Source organism: Trachurus japonicus, chromosome 1 (assembly GCF_045865225.1).
Source record: "Trachurus japonicus isolate A0001 chromosome 1, Traja_1.0".
In the NCBI taxonomy this organism is placed as follows: Eukaryota; Metazoa; Chordata; class Actinopteri; order Carangiformes; family Carangidae; genus Trachurus; species Trachurus japonicus.
In genome coordinates this window covers 15,348,686-15,369,629 of record NC_140907.1, presented here as the reverse complement: position 1 = coordinate 15,369,629, position 20,944 = coordinate 15,348,686, and the positions used below count along the sequence as shown (strand labels likewise).

At 41.2% G+C, this 20,944-nt stretch overlaps 1 protein-coding gene across 4 annotated transcripts in view; it reads left to right on the top strand.

Annotated features, from left to right (window-relative positions):
* rab11fip4b (RAB11 family interacting protein 4 (class II) b) overlaps positions 1–20,944 on the top strand; it is a 59,833-nt gene that overhangs the window by 11,853 nt on the left and 27,036 nt on the right. For 2 of the 4 annotated variants that reach the window (XM_085774781.1, XM_085774771.1), the window contains exon 3: positions 251–330. In XM_085774781.1, coding sequence (XP_085630907.1) covers positions 251–330 — 80 coding nt within the window. Of the gene's footprint in view, positions 1–250; positions 331–20,160; positions 20,638–20,944 lie in introns of those variants that run through there. The other 2 variants (XM_085774798.1, XM_085774790.1) reach the window with 1 other exon arrangement.

Sequence of the window (20,944 nt, the reverse complement as noted above, 5' to 3'; positions counted from 1 at the left end):
TGTCAAATGTAGGCTAAGGTTGTGATAGTTACATTTTTCATCTTAACTGTAGTAGTATTAAGGTAAATAACACAAAATACATATAAAAACTGAAAAGCCCACAACTCTACAGCACTACAATAGCAAGAATGCTAATGCATTATATATAACCAACACAAATATACATACAGTAATAATGTATTCAGCATTGTGTACAGGAAAACTCTTGCATAAAGACTGAGATGATTCATGGATGTTTTGCTCTTTACAGGTTGTGTTGGGATCCTTAAAAAGAAAAGTGGGGTGCGGTTTGTCACAGAGCCACATGACACTGCTAAGAACTGCTATCAGGTCAGTTTTTAAACTGAGTATTGTATACTAGTGTAAATGTGTATCCTTCATTATAATTTCACTGGCTTACTAAAATTCCTCATCCTGAACCATTGTTTTTCACTTACATGACCCCCAAACCTCTATCCTAAATTAAGATCATAATCAGGAATTGTTACACCTCTGCTGGATAAATCTAGATTAATATCAGATCTCCATTACATGAGGTGAGCTGCAGATTAACTGCTGAGCATCCAGAAACTACAGAGCGTTCTTGGCAGCTTTGATGCACTGTGCACGTGGGAGCAGTTGTTGGAGGAGTCCCAGCGTATGTTCTGTTGTTTACACCACAGTGTAAAAGTTAGAATATTTGAAATAAATGATGGTTTATCACCACTCTCAATTCTTGCCATAATGACAAAATGAGAATCCATACAGTAATTTAGGATAGAAGAAAATGTGCTAGCCCCATTGTCTCTCAACATAAAACCATGTCAGTAATAACAACAACAGCCACAACAGAGAAGTAAATACTAATGGCTCTATGCACAGCTCCAATACTTCCTGAACTACGGCTGCTCTTTTATTTCCTTTTCCTTTTCCTTATTGGACAAAGTGATTAATCCAGGTTTGTCTGAGTAGTCACACTGGTCAGACACACCTGGATTAATCAATTTGCCATTAAGTTCAGGAAGTAGTGGAGCTGTGCATAGGACCAATTGAAAAAATATGTAGCATGTGCTACACAAGTCTGTCCACTGGGTGGTAGTATTTAGCTGTAAATGTTCACTGACAGCAGCACCATGGAGAACATATAATTTGGATGTCACCAGAAATACAATATACCTGGCACCTGAGCTCAAGGTTTACATACTGTTTGCTTTGTGCCACTAAACTTTAAAATTGACCAACTTAAATGTTTTCTTAATTGCACTGCAGACTGTGAACATTTCACAAGAATTACATTGATTCCAAAATGAATAGTTAAGATTATCAGAGACATGATTTGTTTTCATTGATGTGGTATTTCAGTTTTATCGTCTCTCAGTCGAGTTATGTCTTGTGGTTGACTCGCTGTCCGTCCAACGTCTGGTTACATTGAGGTAATTGATCTGTTAAATGACTGAGGAACAGTCACGAGATGTTACGACATATTTCATACATTCCTGGTGTCTCTTGGGAAATTTGATACATTGTTACTATGGAAGGTATCCATCGTTGAGGGAGTCACATTGCACAAAGTCACACAAATGCCCGTTCTTCTTCTGTACAGCAGTTTGCATCAGTATTTTTGCGTACAAAGTTTTTTCTATGGTTTATTTCAAGTCCAGCTTAATGCTATTTGTCTGTTCACCTGATGCCACAGGTTAAGAGAAGTTCTAAGTCTTTTTCACTGACATTGGTCCAGTATAGCATTTCATTGTACCAATGGAGAAGTGGTCTTGAAATATTTACACAGTGTGAAATGCAATACAGTTGCTGCTTACTGAGTCTTTCATGCCCAGTGCGCAACACTTCTCTTTTCTGAAAATGCTGTTTGATTAGCGCACAACTGTGTGTAACAGAGGGGATACATCATTTTATGGTAGCAGTCACACCATCTCATATTCCACAAAGAGGATTGCTTTTGACTGCATATCATCTTGTCCACGCAGTGACAGGCAGGTGTGATTTATAGTTTCAGGTAAGAGTGTAGTTTGCTGTCTGAATAATAATTCATTGTGTTTTGACCTTTTGAAATGTCTCTGCAGTGAGTGGGATTGAAAACAACTCCAAGATGAAAATATGCATGTTTCTGTACTTTTGCCATGTGGAGACAGACTATGGATAAATAATGCAAAGTGTTTTTGCTGAAGGTGTTTTTCAGTTGTTGATGATGATACTTTGAGAAACTATTGAAAATACTGCATTTTAGTCAAAGCTTAGTTTTTATTGGACTTTACATTGTATCTTCTTCAGACACAAACTGGTGGCAGACCTTAATTACCCAGGGGGGTATAAAGCGATAATTATAAATATATTATTATTAAAAAAAAAATGTTTTTAACTTAATTTATTTTAGTATTTTGATTTGATGACAATGGGACAGACCAAAAAGAGACTAATCTGTCTGATTTACCTATAACCAATTTTACCTGAATTGTTTTACATTTACTGATAAGATTATATTTATTACATTTATCACAGTTTGAATTTACAGATACTTGGATAAAGGACTGTGTCCATATTCAGTAGCTGATGGTGGTGAAGATGATCAGATCTGTGGTTTCTGTTTGGAGTGAAGCCGCTGACACTGACACTAATAATGTTCTATGCATCTTTTCAAGAGGCTAAAGATAAAAAGATTAGATATAAGTGAGGTGAATATCTTATATGCACTGCAGCACAGTGACACTTTCAGTACTCTTATACTTGCCGTTGTGTCGTTTGAAGTGATGGCAGCTCTGCTTACAGTTGTTGGTATGAGAACCACTTGTCCAGTCTGCATACATAATTGATCTGTTTTATGGTGAAGCTGATCCTGCTGAGCAAGGACTCTGCTGCTGAAGCTGTGTTCTACGTAATGGATACAGTAGCTTCTTTTCACTGTACTTCTATGTTTTATTGAATTTTTAGAGAAGAGAATTCTCTCTGGCACTAGAAAGCATTCTGTGCATTTAGACTGATTTGAAACTGCAGGTTGTCGATACTACGGTGTCGATTTCCAGCACAGGAATTCAGAGTGTAATCTTCAGGTGCTTCCCCTGTTCCCTATATTGGTCTTCGACTATGTAGAGCTTATCTCATTTTCCCTTAGGATGGTGTTTTCCTCTTGTGCTGGATAGAGATAAAGTGAAACTAATAACTGCTATTTAACCTTCTCACTGATAACAACCACTTTATGAACATCTCTTGAGTCTACTGGAGGTCCTTTGTAAACATATCCTTATCTCACTTTTGCATTAGAGAGGCTACACTCTCCTTTTGATATGTTGCATATCTTTTCAAATCATATTTATGATCCACAGAAGCCTCGGTACTTGAGGGTACTTTAGTGTGTCCAATTGTGGGAAAGGAGTAAAGTTGTGTTGCCATAGCAAAGACAGGGAGGAATCCCAGAGCACTACAGGGTAGCTCTAAAGAGGTGTGTGTGTGTGTGTGTGTGCGTGTGAGAGAGAGAGAGAGAGAGAGAGAGAGAGAGAGAGAGAGGAGGGAGGAGAGAGGTGAGAAGTGTCTCATTATTTCAGGAGGCGTTGTAGTTCAGGATTTATTAGCATGCTCTCTCCTGCTGTTTGGGTTCACACAGCAGACTATGTACACACACACAGACACCAGTGAATGCAGGGGTACGACTCAGCATGGCCAGAGCAGGTGCTAAAATGAATTTCTGGCACATAGAGAAGACAGATTAAACTGGTGCACCGAGCACCTGGGAGGATATATACGTGGTGAATGGCTTGGCCTAGATGCTCTCCCCTATAGGAAAGACGTGGAATAAATATGAGAAAGAGTGAGGGTGAAGGAAATTATATTCTATGGAAAACACAGAAGATTAAGATTATCATTCCAGATGATCTTCAATTTAAACATACCGTATAACTGAAATTATACATCTTTGGTGATTACTTTACTGTAACATATGCCCTCTGTTGACTCTTAACCACTTGGGGGCAGTGCAACAAGGTGCAAACACATAATGGCAACATTACTGTAACATCTTACACAGTTGGAGTAATGAACATTTTTGCAAACAGTTGCCTGTGTGCACACCCAGCAGACATTGAGCAACGTTATTATTCTGTTTAACTGGAGCTACCTTTGGTTGTGATTGATCTCCTTTTAGCCCGGCTTTGATTGCCACCAACTCTCCAAGGAAATAACTGGCTCATTAGCATCTAACTAGCCCACTGTGATCACCGACTGATCTCTAACTTCTCTCTGTTTGTGAGCTACTTGCTCAAGGAACAATAGTATCTTTATTAGAAGTTTTTTTTTTTTTTTTTTTTTGATGAAAACATTCGCTCAGCTGAGGGGAACTGCATTCGTTTGATGCTTATTTATGCACTCATTATCACAACATACAGATAGCTGTTTTGGCCATTTGATAATTCAAAATACTGATGAATGCAGATTTAGGTAACCCAGCCAGTTTAATGTCATGTTTGTGTCACCTAATCGCCTCAAAACAACCGCCTTGTCAGAGACTCATCACTATTTAAAAGTAATTACTGATTTAATCTGCAGTAATGGTGCTAGCTGAATATTTGTCTGCTCTTATAATGATTTTACTAACCTTTATAATGTATTCAAGTCAATTAAACTTAATTTCTTTAAAGACAAAGTTACTGTGACTTTTACAGAGAAAGAGCACAGGGTTTAAACCCAGTGGAAAACTAAAATTGTGACACAGAGATGAAACTATAAGAAATTACATGATTAGCAATATGAAATAATTAGCTACTAATATCTTTGTAAATGATCAGTGCAGAACAGAGTGGTACAACATTAGTCTTAATTATTTTGTCTAATATCTCCCACATTAGGCTACTGTAAGTGGGAGTATGTAATTGCAACATGCACATCATCTAACCAGCAAACAAACCTCATAGAACCTGATCCTGAAAACATGTGGAGTCTGTGTGGTGGCCCAGATATACTCTGCCACTGCAGAAAAATAATCAATAATTTACACCTCATTTGTCCACACATGGAGGGTTGTTAAATTATTCTCCTCAGGGTTTCCAGCAGGTCAGAGGAATAATCTGAGCTCTCTGCCTCTAATCTGCTTTCCTGTCAAAGCTTGTCTGCTCTTTCTCTGTGTGTTTTCTTCGTCTCCTGCTTGTTTCGTTTGATCTCTGTGCTCTCGGTGAACATACCTCCTCCTTGGGTTATCATCAGACAGACATTTGCTTGTGTGTGTGTGTGTGTGTATGTGTTACGGCTGCAGTAGTGAAGGTTTGCTGGTAGGACATGAGCACAAAAACTTAGTGTGACTTTATCTTTACCCCGCATTTCTATTTTCTTGATTTCTCCTCAATTTATTCCATAATCCTGTGTTACATATGCTCTTATTGAAGCACACATCCTGCTTTTATGTATTATCCATGGCTCCCTTGTGCGCTGCTGCACCCCTTCATGTTTACTATGTTGGCCTCAATCCACTCGTTTCTCCTCACGCTTGTCTACATCTTGCTCTCCATATCTTTGATTTCTCTATCATTTCCGTCTCCTATCATCCTGTTCCTCCTCTCTTCTCCTCCTTCCTCCGTCAACATTAGCACTTCAGATGAACAGTGAGGAGGAGATCGCTCTGCCAGCCTCTGCAGTCATTTCATGGTCTGATTAAAGAACACGAGACGTGGGGAAAGAGTGGGGCTGAGAGGCAAGGACTGAGTGTACTAACATCAAAAGTGGAAGTAAAGAAAAACAAAGTGGATGAAAAAGGGAACCAGACTGTATCAGAAACAGGTTGTGCGCAATAGGGAAGATCAGCTAGCCGAGCCACGCAGCAGCCATGTCACTGTCTGCACCACAAGCACTTCCGCATGATAACTATCAACAAGCCGTCCTGAGAGCTGTGTATCAGTGGCGTGGCTCTTTTTACAGCACAAGTTTGTTTAAAGGTCTTTTTGCTTGTATACATGTTATTGTCCATGCAGCGTGCATTAGTGTCATCCATCACAGTCAAAACTAACACTGATGGCTCATGGTTTATACTAAATAATTAATAGTTCTATCTGCATCCTTCTAGTAGTAGCATATTGATACACTGTATGCAAGTATAAAGGCAAAGTAGAATGTTGTCATAGCAACTCGAAACCACTTAGGATGGAGGTCATTGTTGGTGTTTGGGTGTGTCAGGTGTTAGTTTGTCCAGGGGCTTCTTGCATCCTGTCTCTTACCAGCAGTCATATCAACCAAAACCACAGCCGTTACAGTAATCAGCCAAGAGTTTATTTTTATATCCGCAAAATGCTTTTGGAAGAGCACTGTCTCCTGCTGACTACTTAATGAGAAACCCCGATTTCATTGTTATGGTTGTAGGACTGGTTACTTTTACTTTGCAAATATCGTTGACTTTAGAGGGGGTCAAAACATTACTGATGTCAGATGTCCACTCTGTCTTAGCAAATAGTGCTGTGTAATAGATTAGAGCTCAGGCTGGAGTTTTAAAGCAGAAGTAAGTGATATATTTGTGTTAATATAAGTCTTAAATAGTTATATCTTCCAACAGCAATCACTTACATAGAGTGTTTGGTCTGAAACACGGGTCTGTCAGTCACTCTGCTCTGCTCTGAGCCGAAGAGAAAACATTTATCGTATCCTACAGTTTTTATCCAATGAGGAGAGAGAACGGCATGCAGGGCTGTGTGTGCAGCCAAGGAACGCAGTGAATGTGGTGACGTAGCGACGAGGACTGTTATGGTGCGTTCAAGGAAACTCGTATTTTTCCGACCGTGAAGTGGTACCAGTTCGATCTGGTACGAGTTCACCGGTCGGAAGTTACGAGTGGCCGTTATAGTGACTTTCACCGGTAAAACAGGTCGGAAAAACACGAGTGGGTTGCCTGAAACGCTACAAAGTCGTAAGTTGTGACTTGAAGCTGTAATTTACGATTTCAAAAGCCTGCCTGGAACACAGCATTAGCGAAAACGACCGGACCACTTACTTCTGCTTTAAGTTTGTTTCCAGGTCAAGCGGGGGCAGATTAGGAACATGCTGGAGTGACTACATCTCTCTTGCCCTGAGCAACTATGGATCTAAAATCAAGCTAGAGATAACAAACGAATTAACGTTTCTAAAAGTTTCCTCAGAAGTATGTAAAGCAACAGCATTGATCTGGTTGCATCAGCTCTTTCATTTGAAATAGTTTATATCTTATCTGAAAGCAGAACTAAAAGAGGAATAGCACTATAATCAAACCCTTGTGTCAAAGCTTTATTTATGTTTCAGTTCTGTGATTACGTGTGGATTTTGTACGCTGCGCTTGAGTGTCTTCAGTTTGCCCACAGACAGACACATGATGTTTGGACTCTCTGAAACTGGCATGGTGAACTTTCTGGCCACATTTACTATAAAGTCACGCAGTTGACTGCTGGCCCCACTGACAGCCATGGAAACCCTATGATATGATATGTCGCATTGCAGACCATCTCGTGTGATGTGACGTGATGATGAAGTGTGTGACGTGACAGTATGACAAGCTGTCTTTTAGATTTCCCATTTTTCTTGTGATCAGAGTTGTCACGGTGTGTCTTTTCTGTAATGCCTTCTAATGACCCAGACCTTTCCCAGTTGCTGTGGTTAATGCTAGTTTGAAATTTAATCTAAGCCAGTTGCCAACATGTCACACAGAACTGTAGAGTGTGAACTCTTTCATTGTTGGACTTTAGATATTATAATGGTTGCATTCAGATGCAAAACGCACCATGTCAGATCTATTACTATGCCATGTTCCACTGTGTCTCATTTGACTTGACCTTAGGCCAGATCTCTGGTTTATTTGGTGTCAAACTGCACAGTATACTTGAAAACAGTACATATTTATTTATCTATGCATGAATTAGATCATTTTCAATTCAAGGGATGTTATATAGGCTACCACAAATGGCTGGTGCACTGCAGTGACATACACAACACAACAACAAGACATGGAGACAAAAGAGATACATAAAATCTAAGGACCTGGTTGTTGCAGTGTACAAAAATACACCACTATACAGTGGAATGATTACAGGACTGGAGCATTGATGTGGAGGAGAAGCATAGTTCATGGATTAACCTGCTGTAGCACATCGAGCCTATGGCAAAAATCTATTGGCATTCATTGCATTTGTTTGTTGTATTGATAGCATGAGGGAGTGTGTATGTGAATACTGACTATGTGAGCTTTTTCTACCAAAGAGGACAAAAAGATGCTGTGGGCATGAGAGCCAGGAGACAAAGGATGACAGAAGGAAAAAATGAGGGAGAGAAGTCAAAGCAGTTGGAGGAAAGAAATATAATGATGAAGAGAAAGATAGATGAGTGGTGGGTTGGGTGTGAATTGATGGATGTGAGGGAATGAGCGTTTGGAAGGAGATAAGAGCAGCAGATGGAATACAGACAAAGACAGAAAGTGTGAAGAAAGACGAAAGGAAAGGGGAGCAGAACAAACAGGAGACAGAGCAAAGATAAGAGGCAGGCAAAGAGAAAGAGGAGAAGAACAACAGAGTCAGATAAACTAAGCAGCAGCTTTTTATCTCATTTATTTTACCAGTGGTTGAGAGTGACAGAGCGCATTAGTATAAATGACAGTCATCAGGCTTCACCAGCGCATCAGTCACTGGCCTGTCTCTCACCAGAGGGAAACAGGAACGAATGATATGGTCAGGCCAAGCTGATGTGAGTGTGCCGTCTGTGCTGTGGCTGTTGTGCTCGAAAATACAAACTCGGTGTGCAATGGTTTTGAAATAGTGGCAACTCAAATGAACTGATAAATACAGTTAAAATTGTACTTTGCACATAAAGATTTTTAGTGTCTCGGTTTTTTGTTACGCTTTACAGTGACAGGTTGCATGCTCTATATTCTCTTAGGTTGCTTTCATGTTGATTGGTTGATTATACGATGATGTCACAGTCCTGGTTGTTAATTGACATGAAACAGTGGGAAGTTTTAAATTGACACTTGTGGGCATCCTGTGAACTCTGTAGCCTGATTATCAGTTTTTGCATTTTGTTCTGCCGTTATCTAAATCTCTCAGTTATATCAGTGCTCCTGCAGCAACACAGTGGCACACAGTGTATTTATAAAATTTCAAAAAAACTTTCGCAGTCACGTAAAGAAAACCTATATCCAGGTCTGTGGAGAAAATGCTCTATCGATCACAGTGCTGCAGAAGTTCAGATAATACCCTTGAGGAAAGCAGCCAGTCAACCCAGTAACGTGCAACTGCAAAAATCATTCAAGTCTTCTCGAACGCAGATCGATTAGTGGTTGGTATCAGCAAAAAAAAAAATGCTGCAGAGGATCTGGAGCAAGGTGCATGTTGCTGCAGCACAGAATCTGGCTTTACCGTTGCTGTGTTTGTTTCCTTACACTTGTTTTCTTGGCACTGCACACCATCAATTAATGGTTAAATGCCATCATCAAGAAATAGTGAATGCAGATTGAATGGCATTCTGCTGCTGTCGCTATTGTGTCAGCTATACATCAGATTTTCAGAGGATTGGAAATGCTCACACAATAGACTGATGGGACGGGAAGGGAATTATATTTTGTTGATTTGGAAGAGCTTGAGCATTAGTGCCTCACAGATTTTGGCACCAATGTGTATGGCTTAGTTGGTTAATTAAAGTTTTGAAAGACATAAAAATACAGACACACACACACACACACACACACACACACACACACACACACATGCACAGTCTGGAATAGAGACAAGCCCAGCAGGGTCCCACCAATGACAGTCAAGGACACACCGCCACCAAGCCGACATGATTATCCTGTAACCATCCAGCTATAAGGGAGGGGACTGCTAATGAACAGCAACATCACTTGTTCACTCCAAGACCCTCCCTTCCTCTCTTTCTCACCCTCTCTCTTTCTCTCTCTCTCTCTCTCTCTCTCTCTCTCATACGCACACATACACATACACAATTGCCTTCTCTCCCATGATCTCACTGACTAGCAATGGCTATAAATCATATGCTCAACTGGCTCTCACTCAATTCAGTTGTGCTGTCCTATTCCCCAGTTCAATGTGTATGCATATACTGTACAAACACTTTAACATAGAAATCTTAAACTTTATTATTTAAAGTGCACCTCTCAGTTGCTCATCACCTGATCTTTCCTTTTGTTTCACTCTTTCTCTGCCTCCAGCCTTCCAACATCTCTGGCACCAGTCTGCAAAACGTCGTCACATCACACAGAAACACATACAGCTAATTCTCTTTCAGCTTTCTGATAAATGATGCTTTTTATTGGTGTTTGATTGCTTCAGCCAATTAGAACTGTTTCTTCTATATTATGCAAAACAGAGCTGCAAAATTTAAGAATTTACAAACTCCACTAAAGGTAGTTGAAACGTTTTTATAGCAAGATTCGTATTGCTGAGATGAGAATATTACATTATGTTACATTTCAAGCTTGAGGCAGAGTTGGGAGACGAATTAGCATTTGGCAGAGAACTGCAACAAATGTGACGAGCAAGGCTGGAGTCGAGAGAGGATGCTGAAGAACGTGGTTCCTCCTTTGTTAGTTACTGGAAGTTTATTTGACCTTATTCCAACTTTGAGCATGGCTTTGAGTTTCTCTTTTTATCCATGTGTGTGCATGTCAGTGTGTGAGTGTGAGTTGCCGTCTGTTCATGTGCAGAGGTCACCTCCTGCCAGGAGCATCTGGGTAGATAGCATGAAGCATGGGTGTTTAGACTCACACATACACACAGCTAGGAGATGAGCATAATGCATGCATACCTGCTTTTGTTTCACCGTGCTCGTGTTCTGGGAAGTTAATTAGTCCTAAACTGTAAGTATGTGATTGGCACAGGTAGTAAGAAGACACTTAATTAACCTTTGGTTTGTCTTTATGCAAACATGCTCCCCTTCACTTGCTCTAGCTTTTTCTACACATTTCCCTGCACAGTGCACTCTATCGCATGTCTCCAGATGGTGAGCATGGAGTTCTTACAAAAACAGTACAACACAACTGTGCCTTCTGTGGTAAGGCTTGATGCCAGAGCAGTATCCTACAATAAGTAGAGCAAGGTTGCCTTTGTTAAATGCCACTATCAACTGAAATGTGTTTAATAAAACCTTCACACCAAGCAGTGGTGAAGGCACTATGCTTCCCTTTTTGTCAGGCGATTTTCACACCTCTGAGTATGTGGTAGTAGAGACTGTTAAGCCATCTTAATTTTGAACAACAAAACAATTTGAGCTCAACTAGAAAGACCAGCTGGAACAAAGTTCTGCTCAATGCTTTACAGCCTTCCACACTTCAACACTACTAAGTGCTTGATTCAAAGTCCCACCATTGAGGCAGTCCAACCCTAGATGGTGGAGTGTGTTTGGGTGATCTCCTTATGGCGTGATCTCCATTTTGTATGCCACCCCTTTAAGACTTAACTTCTCTATCTGTCTGGGTGCTTCGTCCGGTCAGTGCAGAACAGATAACATGTGGACCTGCACAGCTGTTCCTCCGCCGAATGTAGAAGACTCTCGACAAAAATCAGTGCCAGTTAAATCGCAAAAATGACCCTAAATAACCCTCTTAGTCGCAACAGTTACACTGACTGTGTTATGTGCACAGGCTGCACTGTGCCTAAGTCTGAATGATGCTTTACATGAAAGTGTCAGATAGCTGAATCAGTGTGACCAACTGGATTTATTCTCCGTCATTTACTTTTGGCTTCATTCGGCTGCAGAGTCTTTTTTTTCCCCGTCTTTTACTTGACTAGCTTTCTTCACTGTTTTTTCCCAGTTTGTTGCGCTCTCCTGCTGGCTTTGTAGAGGCTTTAGACAGGAAATTGGACTGCTACTGGGTGGGCAAAAACATTACCCCTGTGCCATGAATGTGCCCTGACTCATTTGAAATAAATTTGTTATCTCTCTTTCTCTTACTCTCCAGCCCCCTCCCCTCCTCTCTCCTTAATTTGCTCCCCGCCCCCCCACTGTTATCTCAGTTGACCAGTGGTAGTGGTCTGGGCAAAGCTCTGCTGTCCATCTGTCCGTATTGTTACCCATAATTATAGTCCAGACCCTTTCCTAGCTTTTTCTTTTCAAAGTGGATAAACTGAATTGCTTGCAACGGCACTGTTGCCCCCAGACTCGCCCTCTCCACCCCCAAATCTGAGCCAGCAATTTTTTTTTGTTGATCAAGGCCATTGTGTAAATTGCAGTACGCCTCTAAATACCCCTGTTACCGACCCTCTTTGCATTTTCTTACTTTACTTTCTTTACTTTCTTTCTAGTCTGCAGCTCATGTTTAATTTCGGCTTTGTGTGATTTAATCATTGATTATCTTCACCAACTCTGGTTCCCTCTCTCTCTCTCTTTCTCTGCCTCTCTTGTAGCTTTTTGTTTCTCTGATCCACATTTTCTCTTTTGTTTTTCTCGCTTGCTTTCAGTGAGTCCACCCTCATCATCTTCATTTCTTTTTCATTCTCTTTTCTTTCTCTCTCTGTCCCTCATTTTCTCTCTGTTTGTTTAATTAGGTCGCTGATTGTCCTGTGATGTGTGGACTGCATAGAAAAAGCTGTCACAGGAGCTCAGTTCTGGATCACTGCCTCCTCCTTCTCCCCCATTCTACCACTCTTTCTCCCCCTTTCATACACAGCACAGTTCGCTTACTCACTCATACTCCCACTCACTGTGGGAGTTACAGCATTGCATTACACTTGGGTTGATTCACCAAAAAACTGTCTGGAAATTATCACAAGGGGACACAAACTGCTAAGGGACTGCACTGTTTTGAAGTTTTGTGAGATATTTACATACTAGTATATTCGTCAACATCATGTAAATGAGAACAGTTATATTCCCTTGGAATTATAAATGACCAGTCCTCAAACTTAGGAAAGGAGGCTCTGTGAGAGGAAAGTAAATCATTGTTTTAGTTGTTGTCATTTCAACTAAAAAATCAATGATTCATTTGAAAATACTTGGAATCATTCATGTTGATACTGCGATGTAACGTTGTACCTCCAGGAAATGTATCTTTATGCTTTTGTATTGCAAAAGGTTTTATATCGCAATATTTTGTTACACAACTACTGATGATGAAAATGATTCAGCGTTGTTTTAGTTCTGACGTTAGTGACTCCAACTGTGGAGAAAGTACAGACAAATAGGCTTAGGTTGATAAATCATCCGTTTCTTCTGTTGCTTGTAAGTTTTAGTACGGCCTTGAGGAAGATGATACTTACACAAACTGTTTCAACAGGTGTTTCAGCAATATTGTATCCCCCGCAGTGTCATAACAGGATGATATACAAAGACGCACAACAACCACAGCTGGCTCGTAACCTTTTCTCCATGTAAACGAGAACTGTGAGTGAATAAAGGAATCCTCTTAAACTCAGTAGGGCAAACTTCCTGCGTGTTTTTATACCACACCACTGCTGCGCTGATTTCTCTGTGCATATTTGTTGTTGTTAAACTGTTTGTGTGTGTGTGTGTGTGTGTGTGTGTGTGTGTGTGTGTGTGTGTGTGTGTGTGTGTGTGTGTGTGTATGTGTGTGTCAGAGTGTTTGTGAGTATTTGTTGTATTGTTTATCTCTTTGTTAAGTCCACTTATATTCCATGGTCTTGGCCAGTGAGTTCTTTCATGGTTCAGTGTTTTCTCTTCTGTCTGTCAGGCTAATTACCATCCATTGTCTAGTTGCATTGTTTCAGTCCACCTCACGCCAACTACCCTCCTTACCCACTGTAACCTTTTATTAGAGGAAGTGAAGCTCTTCCTCTGAAGTGTCACCTGGCACCAAAGGTTTGTTATAATGGTTAATGTTTTGTTTGGTTAATGTTGCAACTTCTTTGATTCTGACCATCCTCTTCTCTACAGTAAGTCCTTCTGCTCTCTCTCTCTCTCTCTCTCTCTCTCTCTCTCTCTCTCTCTCTCTCTCTCTCTCTCTCTCTCTCATCCATGTTTTTAATCAGAGCCAGACTTGTCGTTATTTTCCTCTTCCTCACTTCCTCATTGATTCACAGTCACCTGCTGTCCCAGTGGGCTGGTAGCGGTTTGATAGATGGATGGTCTTGTCATGTATTGATCATCGGGCTTTGATCTCTTGTCGATCAGATGTTTGCTGGGCCTGCTCAGCATACTGACACAAGACTCTGTGTTGTTCTGTCTCTTTGTGTCAAGGATCTCTGTTCAAAAGGAAGAAAGCCTGAATGTGGTTGCAGAGTTATCGTCAGAAAGCTGAACTGTTTAAGCCAATTATGTTTGTCAGTGCTGCAAAATGGAAAACATCAGGTCATCACAACACTACACCGGCTAATGTTTTATACATGATCCATACACAATGCAGTAGGCCTGCTTGGATGACATGAATTTGATATAATGAGACAAAGTCGGGGAGAGGGCTGGGGCTGCTACAATCAGGACAAAGCCTTAAAGGTGTTCAGAAATGGCCGTTTGTCCTGTTTGTCGCGCTGAGTTTCTAAGAGATGCCGCATGTGTTTACCCGAGTAAGGAAAACAAATTTGATTGGTCGTTATCGAGAGGGTGGGATATTCAATATTTGGGGCGAGACCGAGCTCGGTGTGTGTGTGTGTTGTCTCAGACGTTTGATTGATGGATGACGGATCCAATATCAGTGGCTGATGAATCGTGAGCAATGTGACGCATAATTAGTGCGCCTGCATTATCCAATGTGAAAAAAACTACCACACTTTCATCCTGGATTTACTCAAAAATAGAATTTTGCACAAAGTTTGGACTACATCGTCTGATAGATGAGTTATTACACTAATGTTAGGACCCACAGTGGGCTCAAATTCAATTTTCTTTTCTGTATACAGCTTTAAGGCACACCCTAACCCTAACCCTGGGGCATCCAGATTGTGTGATGTTGAAACTGAACATAGACATAGACACATCCATCTTTGAAACTGGATTTGAAGAATAATAATAATAATAATGCATTTTATTTATAGGCGCCTTTCAAGACTCTCAAGGTCGCCTTACAATAAAAACAATTAAAAGTACAAATAGTAAAACAATGAGACAAGCAATAAAACAACAATAAAAAACAACAACAATAATAAAATAGCAACAATACAGCAACAGTGAACATTGTGTTAGGGGGGGTAGGCCAGTCTGAACAGGTGAGTTTTGAGATGTGATTTGAAAGTTGACAGTGTAGTTATAGTTCGGATGTGCTGTGGGAGTGTGTTCCAGAGCCGGGGGGCAGTGCAACTGAAAGATCTTAGTCCCATTGTGGTTAAGTGGGCAGAAGGGATGGAGAGGAGTGAAGCAGAGGAGGTCCTGAGTGAGCGGGAAGGTGTGTAGGTGCGGAGGAGATCGGTGAGGTATGGAGGTGCAAGGTTATGGAGGGCCTTAAATGTGAGGAGCAAGATCTTGTAGTCGATGCGGAGGTGGACCGGAGAATGAGAATTTTTGTGTTATGAAGATGGCATTGGCATGAGACAGATGTTGGAATGACTACAGCAGCTGTTCTTGGTTTTGTACATTAAGAAATAGTCCTGAAAATAAATAAACAAAAGCGCTTTCCAGCTTCTTCTGGACTGGCGGCTTAGTTTGTGTACAGTTGCACCTCAATGCCATTGAAGTTATGTTACTGAAAGCACTTTAAACTGCTATAGAATCAGCTTTCACATTTATGAACACCACCAGGACCCACTCTAGACTTTGCCTATCAAAAATGAGAAGTCCTTGTTCCTCATGGCCTTTTTATTTGTTCATAGGGAAATGGGTTTTGTGTTTGCTTTGACTTGGAAAATACAAATATATAAGCTTCCACTTCTCACCACTTTATAAACATTTGACACCTGCCTTTTATTCATAACTATGACAGAGTAGATTGTGTCCTTCCATAAACAGATGCAATCCAATCATGTGAGCAGTAATCAATACCTACACAACTGTGTGAGAGTTTTCCCTGCAGGCACTACTAACCCAGTGGCCTGTTTTCAATTGTGTTTGAGCCATATTGTCACCAACATATTGATTTCTCATGCTGTTGGAAGTGGCTCATCCTCCAAATGTTTGAGCTGCAGGATTCCTTCAAAATATTGTGTATTACAGGCATCAATGGAAACAAAGAGTTCAGTATTTATTAATGCTTAATGCTTAATAGTGTGTAGGCCTACTTATTATAAAGTGTTACCGCCTACAGTGTATGTGTACCAGAGACGTTATATAAGGACTTTGTGTGTACTTGAGTGTTGTGCTACGGTGTCGCTGTTGCCACTTCCGTGTTTGTCTAGACAGGAAAAGTGCTCAGTGTATATGTGTACATTGCCTCCCGATGAAGTATAGTGACAGTAAAGCAAACCTGAAATGTTTTTTGTTCAGATGGATTTCTCTGCTCTGTTTTGCCTTTCTGCCTTCGCTTCATGTTTCTCGTCCGAAATTCATCTTCGACTTACTTCAATTCTAGCACTGAGACTCAGTGATTCATGGTCTGACTTTTTTTTAATCCAGACCGTCAAAGTTGAGATAGAATATTGCATCAGCAGTTTTCATCCCCACTCGCTCTCTCCCTGACGTGCTCATTCACACTCAGTCTGACCCTTCTCCTCTCACCACCTACACTGCCTACGCTGTCATTAGAGTGAATCACATTTCATGTTTACATGTTGTCAGATCTTAGACTCTCTAACAGATGCCAATCTAAATGTACAGTAGGCTATAGGTCCGCATAATAATAGAGGGTAGGTATGGTATGGTATGGTATGGTATGGTAGGGTAGGGTAGGGTAGGGTAGGGTAGGGTAGGGTATGGTAAATCTAACATATAAATGGTTAACATATAACAGTTAATATGTTATTTGTGACATATTGTGTAGTTAGTGGTTATGAAAGAAATTACATACCTATCAATGCAGCACAGTGTGGTCTCTTCAGTCGATGCAATAATTCAGACTGGAGTTATGGAAATTCTAGGGCGAGGAGCACCAAAAGAATTCAGTAGGCTGGAAAATCAAGTGCAGTACAGAGGGTTAAATACCCAAGGCTGGTTGAACTGCACAGTTAAGGACACACTGAAGAACTGCTGCCCTCACAGTCTGGATGTACTCGTGAATAACAACATTATCACAGAAAACAAGAGAAGTACACGGCGGCAGTGCGTGAAAGCATGTTAACCACACGTGAATCTGTGCGTGCATGTGCGTGTCCTCTCATATGCCCACTCCTCTGTGTATCTAGAAGAAGTCGCAGCACTGGAGTTATTGGCTTTCACAGAGCTCAGCTCCAACGAGCAGCCCACCAAGCCACTGCCCCCTGAAGAGCATCCCTGCCTCGTTTATTTCTTGAATGCTTCCTCTGCTCTCTTTTTCCCTCTCTTATTCTGTGGGGCCTCTCCCTCTCATGCTCGATCCATCTCTCCCCCCACCCTCTTCACTCACTATCATTCGTCTTGCTGCATTGCGAACCCCAGCAGCTGGTTGAATCCCCACAGACCTGCCTCGGCTGAACTCTGCTACACACACATTTGTTAGATTTGTTTTTTTGGGGTTTGTTTGTGTGTGCTTAGGTTTGTATATGTGTGAAGGTATGTTTGGGTTGACTTTAGCCCCCTGTCTGACTCAATGAGAGGAGTAGAATACAAATCTTTAAAACAGCATTTCCTCTTTGCCACCCACGGTCATCTTCTCTTTGAATAGGGTTAACAGAACTGTGATAAGACTTTGTGTAGCATGTCATGAAACCCAGGCCCTTGGCTCATAACTATGTGTTGCCATCTGAATGAAGCAGGTAGACATGAATAGAATTGTAAATGGCTTCTGTGAAAAGGGGGAAAGAGGCCAACCCTCTAACAAATTGCACATAAACAAATAGCCACAGGCCATTGGTTGAGCCACTGCCAACGTCTTTGAGAAGTGAAGGAGAGCAAAAGCAAGAGGGAGAGAGAAAGGAGATTGTAGGAAGGGTGCATTCCTTTCCACATAATTAGGTTTCATTTGGCTCCCAAGGCTCGTGGATCATATCTTTCCTCCTCTTCATCACCTCACCACCTCTCTCACTCTTTCTCATCAATTCATGATGCTACTTGAAACAACTACTGGGAGCACATGGGCTCTCTGAAATTAAGAGAAAACCAAACATATAAGAGAGAGTGGGTTGGTGAGAGTAATAAGGTCACTGACATTTCCTTGTAATTTTACTGGGATTAAGTTTTGGCTCAGCTGCATCAGCTCTTGCCAGATGCAGCTGACTCATGCTGCTGTAACACAACGGGAAGTGTGGAAACTTGAACTAACACCATACAAACACAGAAACCGATATTCACACATATGTCCAGAATATGCAAAAATGTTGTCATCGGGGTGAATTGCATAACCAAAATAGTTATAATGTTTGACTGAAACCTCCTGCTCAAGAAAAATGGGGATGCAAAAAAAAGAGACAAACAAACAAAAGCAGCGCTTAAAAAAAAGAAGGAAAATAAACTACAGACACCATCAACTGTCTCTTTTTATTTCAAGTTTCACAGAAACCGGAGGGGATTTGCTGTGGCGGTGGAGTGTAATGTGATTTATGTTTCCACAGCATGGGAAACAGATCCATCAAATGTAAGTAGGACAGCCGTATTATGGGAAGTAGCGATACTGACTGAGAGCTTATTGGGGAGGCTTGTTCAATCGGTCAAATGATGCAGGCATACAGCAAACATAACTTTGAAAATATTTGCTGTCACCCATAAAAATCTGATTTTATCAAGCAGTTAATGACCATTTATTAGAAGCAAAGTATTGCACCGGTAATTCTGAACAGCTGTTGATGTATTAACAAAAACTTGATCCACTACCTCAGGTAAAAGAAGATAATCTCATCATTATCTTTAAAGAAAATGTGTAGCTTCACACAAGTGTACATATTGATTTTAACCTGCTGAGAGTTTATGCATATATTCCTCTAGCCCTCACTGGGAACAAAGTGGAAAGGTGTTGATGCATGAGTTTACATTAGGCTAACAAAATACTACATAACTAAATTTTAACATAAGACTACTCCTAAGTATTGGCACTATAGGGAGGGACACTTCAAAACAAGAGTATAGCACCACACATGATAGAGCTGGACAATGATAAGTCCTGGATCCTCTGTGCTGACTCCAAGTTGTTGTCTGTGTCCCAGACTGTGATAAGAGCCTGTTGAGCATTCAACAAGAGCAGGAACAATTTTAGGGATTTTTAAGTACCAGCAAGAAGTGAAGATGGATTGGCAGCAGAAAGAGTGAACGAATGCCCTGCAGAGCTGAGATAAGAGTTTAAAAAGAAAAATGGTAAATATTAAACCCACACAGAGAATATTTCTTTCCAATTACTCATGGCTTCTGAAGAGTCTTTGAGAAATAACTTGTATAAGACATCAGGCAGTACCAGGAAAAACAGCTTTACATGTGTAGATTGAAATCCATGCATTTTTTAAAGGATTTCATAGGAGATTTGAGGATTTTCCTACTTCAGATCATGTGATTTTACAAATGAAATAGGAAACATGGAGAAAGTGTCTTGTTGCATTGTGCAAAGTTTCACCCAACTGCACCAATATGTCCACTGTTTTAGGAGTGAGAAGAAATTGGGATGTAAAGACTTTATGTAAAAGCGCAGGGATAGTTTATATAATGATATTAGCTTGGTTTGTGTTTGTGGCTAAAGATTCTTTTCTATTTCCAAATTAATTGCCAGTGTTTGTTATGTTTTATGATACATCCTAATTTCCTTCTTTTCTTCTAGGACACAGCAGGGATTTTATTTTTAAACTGACAGTTTTACTGGAGCGAAATGAACAGCAAATGCCTTCAGCTGATATGGCAACACCCTGTTGCTTCTTCCCTCTTTTCCACTCTGGTTAATTGTGACTAACAAATACGTGTCTTCTTTTGGACCCAATCTGCTGCATCACGTAAGACAAACTGTTTCAGTTTTAGTGTCAGTCACCTCCCTCCCCCCTCTTTACAGCCCACATCCACCGGCCTCCACAGCAGAGACAGACACAGGCAGGCAGGGCTTGATATGCAAATACATATAGCCTGAGTAGGTGGCAGCCGAAAGCAGAGTGTGCAGCAATGTGAGGACTCTAGCAAGCCCCACCCACAGAAGCCAGTTGCTAAGCAACCACCCGCAAGGGGGAGGTAGGGAGGGGGAGGCGGGGCCATGAATTCAACAACTGTTGCCTGATCTGAGCTCTCACTGTGTGAATGTGAGGCAGCCGGCAAACCAGCCAGCCAGAGAGGGACAGTGTGTGAGTGTTAGGGTGTGAGGTGCAGAGTCTGTGCTTGTGTTTGTGTGTGTGACTGTGTATGTATGTGTGTGTGTGTGTGTGTGTGTGACAGAGAGGGAGAGAGAGAGAGAGGCAGTGTAGGGAAAGCCAGGCAGCCGGTGCAGTGTTTTAAAGTGAACGATACACTGCGCTCCGCTCCTCTGCCTCTCTTTGGACTATACCACTATCAGGGACTCACCCTTTGGACTATCCCGACTACATTTGAAGGGAACACCTGTGTGTGTTTGGTGTGTGTGTGTGAGTGTGAGTGTGTGTGAGTGAGTGTGTCAGCTGAGACAACAGACTGAGCCCTGGTGAACAGGGCAAGTGGATGACTTCGGTGGATGAGGGTTTGGCTGGTGGAAAGAGGGGGATTGCTGACCATGGACTCCCCTCACTAGTAAACGGGGTAAGCAACCAGACTGCACCCATGCTGAAATGTGGGGGTGATGAAAGAGTACTTGACAGAATGAGAACAGAAACAGAGAAAGGACTCAACAGAGACATGAGGATTCAGTGGATGAAAAGGAAGAAGAAAAAAAACACACAGATAGTTTATGTGTCAGAGGGAAGACTGGTTAGTTAAAGGGGGGTAGTTCAGCTGCAGTGCAGAGTCCATTGTCCCCCAGTATGCGTTTGAAAATGTGGGTGTTGTTGCATGTAGTTGACCCTGCCTCGCAGCTTGCATGTCTGTCTTGCTCAGCTGTTCGTGTCTG